General features: G+C 40.8%; 1 protein-coding gene across 4 annotated transcripts in view; it reads left to right on the forward strand.

Annotated features, from left to right (window-relative positions):
* Window positions 1–15,937, forward strand: part of LOC126985069 (chondroitin sulfate synthase 1-like) — a 28,882-nt gene extending 12,945 nt beyond the window's left edge. The window contains exons 3-13 of one of the 4 annotated variants that reach the window (XM_050839462.1): window positions 2,209–2,349; window positions 3,656–3,788; window positions 4,539–4,716; window positions 5,728–5,896; window positions 6,661–6,801; window positions 7,313–7,412; window positions 7,883–8,043; window positions 8,716–8,865; window positions 9,771–9,851; window positions 10,815–10,879; window positions 11,409–11,542. In XM_050839462.1, coding sequence (XP_050695419.1) covers window positions 2,209–2,349; window positions 3,656–3,788; window positions 4,539–4,716; window positions 5,728–5,896; window positions 6,661–6,801; window positions 7,313–7,412; window positions 7,883–8,043; window positions 8,716–8,865; window positions 9,771–9,851; window positions 10,815–10,862 — 1,302 coding nt within the window. In that variant the 3' untranslated portion in view covers window positions 10,863–10,879; window positions 11,409–11,542. The other 3 variants (XM_050839463.1, XM_050839460.1, XM_050839461.1) reach the window with 3 other exon arrangements.
* Window positions 15,938–17,192: the final 1,255 nt, after the last annotated feature.

Genomic DNA, 17,192 nt, shown 5'->3' on the forward strand with positions numbered 1-17,192 from the left:
GTGGGGGTAGTAATTTAAACAGGTACTGAATTTCAAAGAAGTATGATTTTTGAGATTTGGTTTAATGTAACGTTTAAGAAACCTGTATACATGAGCAACACGTAGACACTCAGTTATTGCCCTGAAATGAGAAGACACTCGTATTGCAAGTGAATGGCGTTAGGGTAGTAAGCAGGTACTGAATTTCACAAGCAGAGATAGAATGCACTAGTTAGGTATTCACTTTAACCTGTGGACTAGGAAAGTACACGTATTTAGAAGTCATCAGTAGCTGTGGTGCATGATGAGTTGGAGTCGTCAATGGTCCTTGTGGTGGTAGCAGTGGTAGTAGTAGAGGTTGTGGTGGAAGGTGGAAATGTTGGTAGTGGCCGGGTCCCTAATGGCAGCCTCGCCCCACCACCGCTCTGTAAACAACTGAGCCTCCCACGGCCGCCCACAGGACCGGACAGAGGGCTGGGCAAGATGCTAGCGAGGCTGAAATGTATAGACGTCAGGGACCTCATGACGTCACGCGGCCCTGATGCTAAAGTGCTGCCCGTGACTGACTTGACTTGGGGCTCACGGGAGATGCTACCCGTGTGTGTGTGTGTGTGTGTGTGTGTGTGTGTGTGTCAGAATTTAAAGATGCTTACTTACGGTTCTATCAATTTGCGGTCAATAAATATCTTTAAATCCATGAATGTACGTATGTGTATAACAGTAACTATATGTATGTATATGTTCGTATGTACATGTATGAATTCCACGTTGAGGGGAGTTAGTGCATTCCTACTTAAAGTTGTGGGAGGGTTATGGCCGGGAGGGAGGGGATGAGAGGGGGGGGTATGGCCGGCAAGTGTTCGTCTTTATTAAATAGCAAACACTAGACAAAGAAGTTATTTTTTAATGAGGGGTGAGGTAATGAGAACATGGCGTGGATGTGAGTCTTTCTATGTTCGATTATGCATTTGTGTCTGGATCTTATCATAATGAGTTTTAATTAGTTGGCCCAGAAGCAGGAGTGTGGAGTCGGAGTTGGAGTCGCCTGCTATTGGTCGAAGTCGCAGTCTGTAAAATATATCCGACTCCTTTACGATACACGTTTACGCTTCAGTAGTTCCTCAGGTGAAAACTAATTGCCTCAGGTACTATAGATTAAAGACTGTGTAGGTGGCAAATCTGTTCCCGTGTTCGCTGTCATTACGTAGGCATACCTGTCAAGCTACTGTGGTAAGATTTTGCGTTAAAGACCATAAGTTTGTGTATAAAAAACGTAAGACTTAACAGGTATGGTTCCGACGGACTCAAGCAGGGTGCACGAGGTCCCCCCCCCCCCCCACCCACAAACACACACACACACACACACACACACACTAACTGTAACAGTAACCGTTACTCAGCACGCTCACATAAATTTAAATATGGCGTGTACGATATATTTCAAATTGTTTAAAACAAACATATTAAAAAAAACCCACATCGCAAGCGGAGAAAAAACGTAAGATTTTCAACTTACGCCGTAAGACTTGAAAATCACCGAAATTACATAAGACTTACGCATAAAACGTAAGACTTGACAGGTATGCGTAGGTGTTATTTCCGTGCCTCAGTTTAATTCGTGTTCTGCAGGCTTCTCTCACTGCTACTCACATTTAATTTGAACCGTTATATACCCTCACGACTCTGAAATTTCAAGGCTTATGATCATGTGAATTCCTAACTGTGTGTCGTCTGCTGTCTGTCTGGTGGTATTTATTCAATTATCTTGTTTAGTGGGGACCTTATGAGTAGTCTCGCGTCGCCCGTACTTTGAAGACCCCGACACTATGGTCCATGTTCTTTATTAAACATTTCAGTGGCCAAGCACACACATTTGACAAGGCTTCCTTAGGATTTATATGTATTTCCATGAGTAACTTTATGACCCTATTGGCAGTTTGACGCATCTTCCGTACCATGAGAGTGTATCAAGACACCTCTCTACCCGAAATTGACCTCTCTTTTGGCTACTCTTTGCTTTTTACTTTTTATGGAAGCGGCGAGTAGCGGGCTTTTTTGTACTCTTTTTGTTGCCCTTGAGCCGCATCCTTTAATAAAATAAAATAAGACCCAAAAAAGTCATGAGAACCCGACTTATTTCCTTATGAGACTGAAAATAGTTGATGTGATAGGCGGAGGCACCTTAGAATACCAAGCCTATCTATAGCTCTCCTTGTGGCGCCTTTACAGATGCAGAGTATCCTGTACCACAACAGCAGCGGCACCGAGGCCTTCACGGGGCCCCTCAAGCAGCGAGAAGTGCACCGGGCCATCACGCTGCACCCCGTCAAGAACCACACCCACATGTACCGCCTCCACTCCTACGTCCAGGCCAGTACCAACCTCCCTGCATTTGATAAGCCTTTCGTAGGGGTTTTGGGCATTTGCAGAGGTGGTATTATGACTCTGGTGGTAGTTTGACCTGTCTTCTGCACCATAAACCGAAAAGAAGACTCATTAGGACGCGTTTAGTCTCCTTTTTAGGCTCTGAAAATAATAATAATAAATGCAGGGCCCAGACATTTCGGGATTTACTCACCCACTTTTGATAAGGCTTTCGTAGAGGTTTTGGGCATTTGCAGAGGTGGTTTTATGACTCTGGTGGTAGTTTGACTTGTCTTCTGTACCATGAACCTAAAATAACACTCATTAGGACGCGTTTAGTCTCCTTTTTAGGCTCTGAAAATAATAATAATAAATGCAGGGCCCAGACATTTCGGGATTTACTCACCCACATTTGATAAGGCTTTCGTAGAGGTTTTGGGCATTTGCAGAGGTAGTTTTATGACTCTGGTGGTAGTTTGACCTGTATTCTGTACCATGAACCTAAAAGAAGACTCATTAGGACACGATTAGTCTCCTTTTTGGGCTCTGAAAATGATAATAATAAATGCAGGGCCCAGACATTTCGGGATTTGCACACCCGCATTTGATAAGGCTTTCGTAGGGGTTCTGGGTATTTGCAGAGGTGGTATTATGACTCTGGTGGTAGTTTGACCTGTCTTCTGTACCATGAACTTAAAATAACACTCATTACGACGCGATTAGTCTTCTTTTTGGGCTCTGAAAATCATAAATGCACATCTACTTTTCATAAGGTTTGCGTAGACGTTGTGGCTATTTTCGTGGTTATATAGTTTTACGAGCCTAGTGATAGTTTGACAAGGCAAAAACACTCATGAGAACCCAATTAATCTCCTTTGTGGCTGGCATTGCTCCCGCAGCCATCGTAGGCTTGCATGTATTAGCATCATTAGCTTAGCGGCGCTTAGGTGGGTTTAACAGCTCACCGCAGCCAAAGTTTGATCAGCTAAATGCTTTACAATCGTGAGGTATGCTTGGCGCAGTAAGCTTCAAGAGGAATCAGCTTCATGTAGGTCACCTGTAGCCAAATATTACCAGTCAGGATTCATAAAGATAAATGTTTAATCATTGGTTCAAGTGGGATTATACAAGGTTCAAAATTTTAGTGGCCATGGACTACATGAAGAATCGCAAAGTCAAGCTTATAAACACCCTGTGCATGAAAACTTGGAGTCATGGTTATTTAACTTATTTAGGTCAATTACTAGTCTCCCGGTGTGGATGAGTAGCCTGTTCTGTGGCCTTGACCGCCTGGCCTGCCTCTCCGGTGCAGGGGCTGGGCATCCGGGCGGCGGAGGGCGAGGTGGTGCGTCTGAGCCGCGAGTTGGCGCTGACCAGCCAGGAGGCGGGGCTGCCGGCGCCGCGCCTCGACCTGCCCGCCGCCGGCACCTTCGTCAGCCACCTCGGTGAGTGCCGCCTTACCACTGGGCCATGGATTGTGCTTTGTAGGATGTTATTAGCATATCCTTTATTTTTTGTTCTATATGCCTTGTGCTTTGTAGGATACTATTAGCATATCCTTTATTTTTTGTTCTATATGCCTTGTGCTTTGTAGGATGTTATTAGCATATCCTTTATTTTTTGTTCTATATGCCTTGTGCTTTGTAGGATACTATTAGCATATCCTTTATTTTTTGTTCTATATGCCTTGTGCTTTGTAGGATACTATTAGCATATCCTTTATTTTTTGTTCTATATGCCTTGTGCTTTGTAGGATACTATTAGCATATCCTTTATTTTTTGTTCTATATGCCTTGTGCTTTGTTGGATACTATTAGCATATCCTTTATTTTTTGTTCTATATGCCTTGTGCTTTGTAGGATACTATTAGCATATCCTTTATTTTTTGCTCTCTATGCCTCGCAGTTCAGTGGTAGTAGTAAGTAGCATTGTTATAACTTTTATTAATTATCATTAATTTCATTATTATTATTATTATTTGTTATTGTTCTGTTGTTATTATTATTATTATTATTATTATTATTATTATTATTATTATTATTATTACTTTTATTACATATTATTATTATTATTATTATTATTATTATTATTATTATTATTATTATTATTATTATTACTGTTATAATTATCATCATTATAAATAGCCACCCTTTAACACTACATCTGCACACCCGTCACCACCGTGTGTCCTCCAGGCATGGACGTGAGCCTCCAGAAGTGGAACGCCGGCCTGGAGGAGGAGGTGCTGCCCTGGGACTTTGTGAGCCGCGCCGCCTTCCAGCTCGGCGCCGCCAACCCCAGGCACAAGATCACCTCCGGCTACAACGAGGGGCTCACTGATGTCATTAGGGACTTCATGGACATTATCAACAGGTTAGGCACTCATATTTTCCTATTTTGCACCAGCAGACCTTTATTAATTTATTTTAGTTTACATTATTTTCTTTCCTTGAGCCATTTCCTTTGCTGTAAAAAAGAGTGATGGGAAGCCCTCCATTTTATATCAGTGATTTTATGAATATTATTTTGTCGATAGCCCAAAGAGACAGACAAAGGGGTATCAAATAGAGGTAAGAAGTGACTCCACTAATCTCATACTCCCACTCTGCTTCCATGTGTTGGCCTTGTTTTCAGACAGCTTCTATGCTAACTATGTTTGCCACTTAACCCGGTAGCAGCGACGGGCCAAATTTGTGCCATGATATAAACCCCCAAAAAATAGATGATACATAATCTGATCACAAATGCTTTGATATATATTATGAAATGGTTTGTGCGAGTGATGATTTTTTCTCATTTTTCTTGCTTGGAGGGACAATTAAGAAACATGATCCCTGCTGCTACTGGGTTAAATATAGGGAGAGGTTAATCATTTTTCTATAATGATAATAAGGGGGTTTTCTTTTTCTTGCTGGAGACACATTATCTTGTTTGTGCTAACCCCTCTAACCTCAGAAATAATACAAGATTCGATAAGGCAGGGATGGCCACTTTCCTAAGCTGTTTTGTTCCATCTGCATAGCCATCAAACACTTGGCAAATTTACTTTTTATTGCAACCTTGTTTATCACAGTATCCTAGAGTAAAGCACACAGATCCCATTGGTAGTGTATCCCTACCTTGTATTTGCATGACTTGATAACATTGTAATAATAATAATAATAATAATAGTTTTATTTCGCCATCGGCATATACAAGGAACAAGAGAAGTAAACGATGGTAGGACACTTCTGCATGCGAAACTGACCTCTCTGCTGGCCTTTTATATTGATTTTGCTGGAACAGTGCTTGGTGGGCTTTCTTGTTTCCTGTTGTGGTTTCCTTTGAACTTCTTCCATTGCTGTAAAAAAAATAATAAATAAAAAAAAAAAATCCCCCTCTCAGGGTCTCCAAGGAGCGTGGACGCGTCATTGACTTCAAGGAGGTGTTGTATGGCTACATCCGGTGGCACCCCAGCCTGGCCATGGAGTACATCCTGGACATGCTGCTCCTCTACAAGAAGTACCGGGGCAAGAAGATGACCGTCCCAGTGCGGAGACACGCATACATGCAGGTGAGGGCCGAGATTGTTGTCTAGGCCTACTTCAGTTCGCTCATAATTAAGATATTTCCAATTTGTCCATCCTTGGCTCCATATTTCCTTCATGATTTTTGTGCTCCAGAAGAGTATTGCTGTGAGAAAGATGTCCTCCACTATACCTTACTGCATTCACTCCTCTCTCTCTATTTTTCTTTATACAGTGTTCTGCATTTTTTCATACTCTTGTAACAAACAATTTTAGATCAAAAGGTGTTGTCCTGTCCTTACCCCTTCTTCTTCTTTATCTTCTCTTTAATGCCCTTATTTTTCCTTATGAGGTTGGAGTTATGGAGTCCTGTCCTTACTGTGTATATATAATTGATCATCATTGCATTTTATCTCCAGCAGACAAAATAGCTCTGAATTGATAGCTTCTTATGAGTGTCCTTGGCTTGGATTAGTAGATAACTCACCATGAGCATACACCGCACTATAACAACAGCTTTCACTGATCTAGCAATGGTCACAGCCTGCTACTCCATTATCTTCACCCTCAGGATCACCATGGTCTGTTGTGTTGTTAGAACTGGATCAGTATTTAAATGCATACTTATCACAAAAATGCTATATATATATTATGAAATGGTTTGTGTGAGTGATGATTTTTTCTCATTTTTCTCGCTTAAAGGGACCATTAAGAAACATGAACCCCGCTGCTACCGGGTTAATTATTTCTTACATTCTTAACAGTAGTTAGTAGCCGGATTATCAGTTCACAGTAATTCCGCTACTTCCAGGTTCCCCTCGGCCCCCTGTACGTGCGAGAGCTTGAACAAGATCGTCTCCTTGAATCCGTGAGTCCCACTTCCGCCATTCAAGAGTTTGTGGAGGTTGTGGTGAAGAGCAGCCTCAATGACCTCCAAAAACTTAGCTACAAGGTAAGAATCCTCTGCTCCCCAATGGTAGGGTAACAGTGGGGATGAGTAATTTTGCTTTTTTTTTTACAGCAAAGGAGACAGCACAAGGGCACAAAAAAAGGAAGCAATAATAAAAAAAGCCCGCTACTTGCTGCTCCTGTAAATAATCCGAAGAGGTGGCCGAACAGGGGGTCAATTACGGGTTCTTGCCAATTGCAAACAAAGGAAATGTTTAATAACTTCTATAACATAAAGTTTGGTTAGGAGTTATTCCAGTGATATCCTCTTCTCTTTTCTTTTCGTTTTACATCCTTATTTTCCATTACGGGGTCAGACAGATAGTTCCAGTGATATCCATTTCCAAGAAAGTTCAGTTATTGTGTTTATTCTACATTAATTCAATATATTCTTGTTATTTTCTGAACATTTTACACGTGTCATTTTCATTTTCTGACACATTCCAGACTTGTTATATGGAGTTTTATTTACCCCGTTCATATCATCACCAATTTTTCACTTTTATGCATTCCAGGTACCCTCTGCAGAGCCTTCTCCTCCCTCCCTGAAGCCAAAGAAAATATACTTCATTTTACCTCTGGCAGGGAGACTGAAGACCTTCCAGCGGTTCATGGGTACGCTGTGTTGTTACTCCACTGCTCTCACTCATGAATAAAGAAATAAATACTCTGCCTAACCAAGGGATGTAGGAGATTTAAAATGCTTAACCTGGTAGCAGCGGGGGTCATGTTTCCTAATGGTCCCTCTAAGCTAGAAAAATGAGAAAAAATCATCACTCACACAAACCATTTCATAATATATATGAAAGCATTTGTGATCAGTTTATGTATCATCAATTTTGGGGGGTTTATATCATGGCACAAATTTGGCCTGTCACTGCTACATGGTAAAGCCACAAATTTGACCCGTCACTGCTACACGGTAAAGCCACAAATTTGGCCCGTCACTGCTACACGGTAAAGCCACAAATTTGGCCCGTCACTGCTACACGGTAAAGCCACAAATTTGGCCCGTCGCTGCTGCGGGGTTAATATTTGTACAGTTCACATCTCAAGTCATCTCTCTTTTCTTTCTCTCACCCCAGATAATTTCAAGTCAGTGTGTCTGGAGCGAGAGGAGAATGTTGTGTTAGTGGTCGTGTCCTTCCAGCCACCACTCGGAGAAGAGGACACAAGAGACCACATGGAAGCACTCGTCTCCAGCCTCCATCTAGACTTTCCAAAGACTGACATGACTGTGCTCCAGGTAGGCTCCTCCTGACTCACCAACACTTTCATCATGCCGTCACCTCTATGGGCTGCTTTCACAGTCATTTTGTTTGTTTTGATCGTTACCACGTAAAACTGGCCGATGGGTAGTGGCGGCTGAGAGGTTAGCCTAGCCCCGCACCTTGCCACACACTCTCAACACCTCTTGCTTCCATAGGCTAGTTTCACGTGGAAAACTGTAGCGTCGATCTCCGCCATTGGTAACGATCAAAACAAACAAAGTGACTGTGAAAGCAACCCTATGTCTCTTTGTTCCACTGCATGTCATAGGAGCTACTCAGTGAGGCAGCTCCTGAGATACTGTTCAGAAGACAAGGCCTTTTCTCACATGTATTTGCTTAGAACTTATGTCACTATGATCAAATGGGTTTTTGCTGACTCCATCCTGCCCCTGTGAGAAATTGGGGTCACCGATGACAATGATGATGATTAACTGAGCCATTTTAAGTACTGGTCCATAATCATGTCAAAAGGCAAAGGTGTGTTCTTATAGAAGACTTAATTCTAGATAAGAAGTTGATGTGTGTTGGTTGTGACCTGTAACACAACTGGAGAACTTTATGTAATTATGTTATATCATTGACTATTGTAATTTATATATTTTTCTTTTTTTCTATATTATTTCTATATAATTAACTATGATTTTCAGGCTAATACAAGCTTTTCCCGAGCAATGGCTCTAGAACTGGGGGCCAACCTCTGCAAGGAGAGTGACCTTATGTTGTTCATTGATGTGGACATGACCTTCACCGCAGCCACCTTGGACAGGGTTCGCCTCCACACCAGGGAACGGCTGCAAGTGAGTCCAGTACAGCATCTTATTTATCATTACTCACCAGTTTAACAAATATTCATGCAAGTTCCTCTGGGTACCTTGAACATCAGCAGATTAATTGCTCCTGTGTTTGGTGTCGGTAATTAACAATTGTTGAATGGGATTACTTTGGTGAGATGCTGATAGGGAAGTGCATGATCATAAAAGTTTGGGATATTCAGATTTTATTTTGTTTCCTTAACGGGGATCATGTTTCTTAATGGTCCCCCTAAGCGAAAAAAATGAGAAAAAATCATCACTCACACAAACCATTTCATAATACATATCAAAGCATTTGTGATCAGTTTATGTATCATCTATTTTTGGGGGTTTGAATCGTGGCACAAATTTGGCCCGTCGCTGCTACACGGTAAAGCCACAAATTTGGCCAGTCCCTGCTACCAGGTTAAGCTATGAAGCTGACAGGATACAACTGTCTGATTTGGGCATAAAAAGCAAAGTTGGGGGATGAGCTATAGCTGCATGTTGTGTTGGCACTCATATATCCGTCACCTCAGCGCCGAGCCTGTAGTGAGTAAGAACCCACTACCCTGGGACACAGAGCCAGTGTGATATCCATGTTACCAAAGCTTACCTTCCCCAGGTTTCCCTAGGCACTCATAAATCAACAAACCGGAAAGGAGAGGATGAATAACTAGGTAGGCTGGATGCTTATTTTCCCAGGCCAGGATCAAACCTGTGCCTGTTGATTCATAGCTAGGAGTGCCAACCACCACACTACAGAGGTATCATTGGGCATTGGCTACTTATTCAAGTTTGCATGCAATCTCATCTTTTTGTGGGTGGAGAAAAATACATTTATTAGAATTCATGTGCCAATTATTAGCATAGTATTTTTAACATTTTCACCTGTTTTATTTCTGTTGCAGATTTACTACCCAATTGTGTTCAGTGAGTTTGATCCACAGTTTACAAGAGAGGGCAAGACGGAAGGTTATGACCACAGCTTGGTGAGTTGTCTCCCATCCTTAGTGTTGATTAGCTGCTGAGGGAAAAAAGTTTAGATACTAAGAATACTCTGAAAGGCAGCCATTGAGATTATAAGGACATTTATCATAAACTCTGTAGATGCAGAAGGAAATTGAATTCTAATTGTAATTTTCCCCTTCACCTTGACCTTGACCTCTGCAGTGAATTTGCTGCTTGTATTCTGAATCTGGATGATAGTTGTAATCTTTTTCATTCAACATTTATGTAAGATTAAACTTACCATTTTTTTTTATATTTCAACATCTTATACTAAAAGATAGAGTTTACTTGTGGTTATTCACATTCATTAGCAATTGAGGGTTATGTCAACCAACAATGTAGGAGAGATTATAATGGTTTTACACACCACGGCTGAGACTGTGCATGTTTCTCTAATCATTGCTGCTTAAGCTTGCCGGCAGTACCACCACTCCTGCTACCATCTATTAGAGTTGCGTTGTGAGCAGTATATTCTCTCATATCCTGCTACTACTACTACAGTGCAACCACTCCTGCTACCATCTATTAGAGTTGCGTTGTGAGCAGTATATTCTCTCATATCCTGCTACTACTACTACAGTGCAACCACTCCTGCTACCATCTATTAGAGTTGCGTTGTGAGCGGTATATTCTCTCATATCCTGCTACTACTACTACAGTGCAACCACTACTGCTGCCCCCACTATTGCTGCTGCATCTAGTGTATACTCTGTTGTTATTTATTCTCACAAGGATACGTGATACTATTGCTGCTAATGCCTCGGCTGTCACTTTTGCTACCACTACTTTAATGCTGCTACTGCTGCTGTCTCTGCCAGTGATACTGCTTCTACTTTAGGTACTACTGCTCCTGCTGTTGCTACTACTACTGCTACTCCAATTACTACTACTAATTGTATAATTTCTACCACTACTGCTTTTGGTTCTGCCAACTACTTATGAAGAAAACTTCCATCATGTTCCTGTGTGAAGAAAATTATCACCATGAATGAAAGACAACAAAATCCAAGTAAGTAGTGAACTCCATACTGATCGCTCAGTCAAATCTTTGGAGCACAAGTTAACAAATGTACCACATGACACACTTTTCATGTGGGTAATTTTTTTCTTTATCCTAATTTACTGCAAAGATTGAAGAGGGCCATGAACTGTGGTACTTAACACTGTGACACACACATTGCTGCCATCTTTTTAAGAGGTCACATGCATGAGTGTTGGCAATGTTTTCAACAACGTGCTGAGAAACTGGTCACCTGGAACTAAATTGTGATAGCTGAATAGATACTTGCTGTCTAGCTCTGGCACAGCTTTAACCATCCAGATGCAAGGGATTACTTGCAACCCAAGTAAAGCATGTTACATTTTGCTTGTCGCATGAATACAATTTTATGAATACTACTGCACCTAACTACACTGTTGAAGCTACAGCAACCATCACTAGAACTGCTATTATTATTGCTGCTACTGCTGCTGCTACTTGCACTAATCCTCTTGGTTCTGATAATTATTATGAAAATGAGTGCAATGTTTCCTCTCAGATCAACGAAGAGGTTGGGTACTGGCGAGCCTTTGGCTTTGGCATTGTATCCATGTACAAGTCAGATTTGAAAGCGGTCGGAGGACTCGACACTTCAATACTTGGCTGGGGAGGAGAGGACGTTGACCTGTATGAGAAGGTACGGTTATATTATTGTTTGTCAACAACGTAGTTTGATGCCAAGAATTTTCCTTCTTATTCAAACAAAATCTCTTGATCACTCATTCAATTTTTTAATTTGATGGCAAAATTTTTTGATTACCTTCATAATCTTCCTTTACATAAAACAGATATCTTGGAGACTGCATCAGTACTTTACAAATTATAAGTTGAACATCCTTAAGCATGGCATGCATGAAAAAGCTTGATAGTGGCCCAAGGTTTGATACACAAGGAGAGTCTCCCGCTCACCGCCTCCTGACATCCACAGGTGCTTAAGAGTGATATGCAGATCTTCCGTGCGGCTGATCCGGGTCTAACTCACGTGTTTCACCGTGTGGCGTGTGACCACAAGCTGGACGCCTCACAGTACCAGATGTGCCAAGGGACTCGCTACAGTACGTACGGTGCTGCTCAAGCCCTGGTCAGGACACTCCTGAAGAACCCGGACATCCTGGCCTACAAAAGATCAAGTCCATAGTGCTTCCAGGCTGTATGCTGCCATAGTCAATAGCTTAAGTCATTACTTTTATGGGAAATAGTAGAGCACAGAGAGTAGCAGTATTATAAACTATTTTTTCACTGTAATTTAATTTATTTGTCATTACTGTTTGTGTCCTGTACCCATTTGATTAGTAATTTTTGTGATACTACAGGTTATTTCAAAACAAAATACTCACAGAATATTTTATTATTCTTTTGTGGTTTTCTAATATTTCATTTAATACTGCCAACTGCTAAAGGAAGAAAAATTGGCAGATGGCCACTCAAATTTTTTGCATTTTCATAATTAAAAACCACATATGTATCATATGCTTTATTCTGACAACTACTTTCACTGAAAAAAGTGAGGCGGTTTCAAACATTATAAAAAATGCATAACCATAAATGAATAGCAGAAATATAGAAAAAAATATAGGAGCTTCTCTCTGATAAAGAAACTTGCATTCCTACACCACTCTTTTGGAGTCAACAACTCATAGTACAATTGCAGGACCGTGTAGTATGTAAGTGAATATTTTTCCACTGTAGAGGTTGCTGAATGAACAAGACTTGCAACCTAATTTTTACAAGCATCATCATATTTTTCCAAGCATGTCATTAGGCACATATCATAAGGTGTACCATGAGGCAGATCTTGTGGATTTGCCAGTTCATTCTCATCTGCATGTGTATCATCCTGCATATTGCTCTGTTTCATTTCTTTATCAACGAGTCTATCATTGGGAACATGCAACTGCGTTTTACCTCATCCACCCTATAGGACCATTCCTGGGGGTCTTCCAAACAAGTTTCCATGCAGGCCCCCTTCTCATTTGAAGTAACTCACAGCATTCCCTTGACCTCTTCCACAAGAGATTGTCTCTTACAAATACATGCCAGTGAGCAGGGTCAACTTATGAGTAGTGTACGACATGCCCATATAGCTGGAGTTGGCATTCATGGACTATGCAGGTAATAGGCCTCAATACAGGCTGATGGAGTGATCACCAATTAGACAGAGTCATTCCAACAATATCCCTTGATTTAGAAAAGGCAATTATTTCCAAAGGCATCAGTCTGCTTCTTCAAGTCATTATTTGTCCATGTCTCACAGCCCTAATGTAAGACAAGGAGCACAAGTGCCTTGAAGATTCAAGTCTTCGTCCTACACAAATATCGACAATGCTATATACTCGTGCTGAGCAAGTCCATGACTCAATGCCAAGCCAATCTGCTGGAAGACTTCTTGGCATACCCCTTGTTGTTTTGCAGTATGTTATTAACAAGGTATATGAAATTTTCCAAGATTTTTATGTCATAGCCAAACACATGAACAGAATGTACTGTTTCATTCAATAAGCATTAATTTCCAATGTCTTAGCATCCTCATGCAGTGCTTTTTAAAGCCATCACCAGAACCTCCAGTGACATAACAAGGGTTACTGCATCATCGGCAAAAACATGATTGGTGACCCTGGCATTACGATTAGATGCTCCACAATGACCTTGGTCCACAAGTCTGCTTACTACCCAGTCCATACGTGTTGAAAAAGGATGGGGCAAGGATGCAACCCTACCTCACTCCTGTGCGAAGAAGTTGGATATGTACCCCACACACTTCAAAGCACTCCAGTCCCAGAGTACAGGCCAGTCAACAGACCAATAATCCTTGCAGGAATCCAGTTTGGCCACAAGAACTCCCAGAGTATCTTGTGATGCATCTGCTGTTGGCATCAGCGCTCCACCAGTACATGAACTGTTAGGATGCTGTAAGTTGTTCACTTACAAGATATTCATCCTGACTGCTCTAATCTTTGAACTTCAGCATTTGACTACGAAGCTGCATGAGCAATAGATGGGTAACCACCTTGCCTGGCACAGTGAGCAGTCTAACACGGTGGTAGCTGTTACAGTCCTGGCCTCCTTTCCCTTTCCAAATAGGGACGACCAGCCCCCTCTTCCTGTCAGCAGGAATGGTAACATAGAGCAGTCAAGACTTCCTTCATGATTCTTTGAAAATGATTTAGATTTAGAGTGTGTACTTTTGTCACCATCATCTTCATCATCATCTCCCACAGTCACTCTAAACATTAGGTGGATAGTCAAAATAGGATCAGTTAAAACAAATAGAAGCAATAGATGTAAGAGGAGGAAACACTCCTCAGAGAAGGATCACCCAATACACTAGGCCCCCTGCTGTCCATACCCTCGCCATGACTGAAAACATCATCGCCAAAAATCTCTCACAGTCCATCAGGTTTGGCGTCAGACAGTCATTGTCAAGTTCTTTTCTTTAACTTTCCTTAAATTGCCTTATTTCTTAAATTTTGCTGTTCATATTGCACTGCAGATATTTTTCATTCAGGCCTATGAGTTATCAGTTTCCTTTCTCCCTTTACATTTAATCCATGCTTAAGTCTCAGTCTTTCTTTTTTGTAAACACCCTTAGCAGCATCCACCCTAGCCTTCCTTTCATCAGTCTCATCTTTCATTCTTCCTAAACCTTCCTTCCTTCACCACTATGTTCCCTGCCACACCTCCACCTCCCCACCAGTCATGGCTCTCAGATACCCAAACACTTCCACCACTTCATTGGTTTCACACATCATTGGTATATAAGTTCCTTGGTTAGGTGATACATGTACCTAGTTGTTGTGGAGGATCAGAACCCGACTGACTACGCAAGACGGAATTCGTTGTATGTAAGTAACTTTGACTCATGAAACTACTTTGGCTCTTACATATTTCACCTACTTGGTTGTGAACTGATATTAAGAGTATTTATTTTTTTCATTCACAGTTCCAGTTTTTTTGGGTACAAGTGAGGCCCCTTTCTTTATTTTGGAAGGGCCTCCAAATATTTATGAAAAAGAATAGTGAATCAGTTGATGTTTAATTTTTTAAGATAATCTGTTTACTCGGGGCCTGTTTTGTCTGTATGCATCCTCAAATATTTATTATGAGAAAGCTTAATGGATTAGTTGATGTTTAGTATTTTAAGAGCATCTAACTACCCCTTGTAAAGCCTCAAGTGGGTACATAATGGACCCTAAAGCATACTCTCATTAGGGCCGCAAAGAATCTAAAACCAGCCCTGTTTGTTCATTCAAGGCACTGATGATATGAATGTAATACAGCCAGGCCTTACAGGTGGTACATATACTTGCCTGTCTAAAATTGAGTATTGTGATAAAATGTGCTTGAGTGAGGCAGCTGTCTTTCCAAATACTCTTCCAACTTATACTCTTTTATAGATCTGATCACCAGTCGCAGATATTCAAGGGAAGGGAGTGAAGTTAAGAAATTCATACGCACAGAAACTGATTGACATATAAACAGAATAAGAAATCAACACACAAAGAATCAAAGAGTAAGAAAGTAACACCCAGAGAAACAGATTACCACAGAGAAACAAAGAGTGAGAATTCATTGCACAGAAAAACAGATTAACGGACAGAAACTAACTGTAAGAAATTAAAAAAACATTGAAACATATTGACGCAGAAAAGAGTAAGAAATCAACACACACAAAGAGATTAACAGACAGAAACAAAGAGTAGAATTTTATTAAGCAAAGAAACAGATCAACAGACTATTTAATACACAGAGAATCAAATTAACACTCAAAAACAAGGTGTAAGAATTTGCTATAAAGAAACAACACAGAATCCAATACAGGCAGATTACCACTGAAACAAATTGGTACACAGCGTAATTGTAATAGTGAGTTCCCTGTGTGTTTATAGTGTGTGTATCGTTGAACAGTGAGATCTCAGACGCTGGTGAATAACATTGCCGATAAGTACATCCCCCCCTTTTTTTTAAGAGTACAGATCTGGTGAACTATTTTGTACTTTTCCACAAAATAAAACTATGCTGGAAAACTTACTGCCTGGATTTCCTAACCTAAACAGTGCATCCCTTTTGCTTATTTTCTCATTTCTTTAGTAGTTTGGTGTTCTAAGAGGTGTGTGAGTGATGTTGGTTAGGCATAAACTGTGTAGATGGATGGATAGATAGATTGTTGGATTGACAAATAGGTAGATATTGATATATATATATAGACAGATGTATGTCCAAGCCCATAAGGAAAAATAAGGACATTATATGAAAAGATGAAGAGAAGATATGCATGCTCAATTGGGTCTCTTCATAGGCATTCACTGTATATTTGAATCCACAGAAATGAAGGGAATGATTTTTTTTTATGGTAAAGTAAACAAGTCTAGGAAAAAATAAATACTAAAAGAGAAAGGTCCACATTGCACCATTCCTGTGAAAAGGAGGCGAAAAAGGATAGCAAATAAGAGAAAGTTTAGCCTGAGAGATGTCTTGATCAATATATATTCCTTTGCTTGAGAGTTTGTGGGTGGGGGAGTCCTCAGTATCCACCCAAAAATTATAATAAGTAGTGTGAGTGTCTGCTCATAATAAGCATAGTACCAACAAAGAAGGCACATCAGCATTGAAGAAACTATAGAAAACGAGATATGCCTATATATTAAGGGTGTGACCTCCATCATTTGGGGACATTTCATTCATATTGCCAGTCTTGTCGAGAATCATGTTGTACTTTTGGCTATTAACTGAGTAGCCTTCTTTCTGTGTTGGCCCGTGTGTGTGGGTGTGTAAAGAGAGGTATTAGAACGAGGAAGTGCACCGTCACGCGAGGTGGAAGAGGTGGGTGAGGACGTGATAACACATAAAGTGGAGAGCCATCCAACACACACACACACACGTACACACATAAAGAAATATAGCTTCCCACTAAGAAATAAAGAGGTTTGGAACAGACTAAGTGAGGATGTAGTATCGGCGAGGAGTGTGCAAAGCTTCAAGGAAAAGTTGGATAAATGTAGATATACACAGGTCCTGTAAAACTACAACTAGGCAAACACACACACAGTTTTCCCCATAGACACATTGACCTCTAGAATCATGGCCTCAAGAACGAGCTATGGTCCAAGCTAAATATATTCATGAACTTCTTCTTAAGCTAAACTTGATAACATGAGAATCGAAAACAGGAATTCTAAGCTAGGTACGAATGTAGTAGGCGACTATCATAGGTTACACACACACGCACACACACGTGCTCGACCAAATGAAATCACGCGTGCAAAAAGTATATTAACATGAATAG

Source organism: Eriocheir sinensis, chromosome 58, assembly GCF_024679095.1.
Source record: "Eriocheir sinensis breed Jianghai 21 chromosome 58, ASM2467909v1, whole genome shotgun sequence".
NCBI lineage: Eukaryota > Metazoa > Arthropoda > Malacostraca > Decapoda > Varunidae > Eriocheir > Eriocheir sinensis.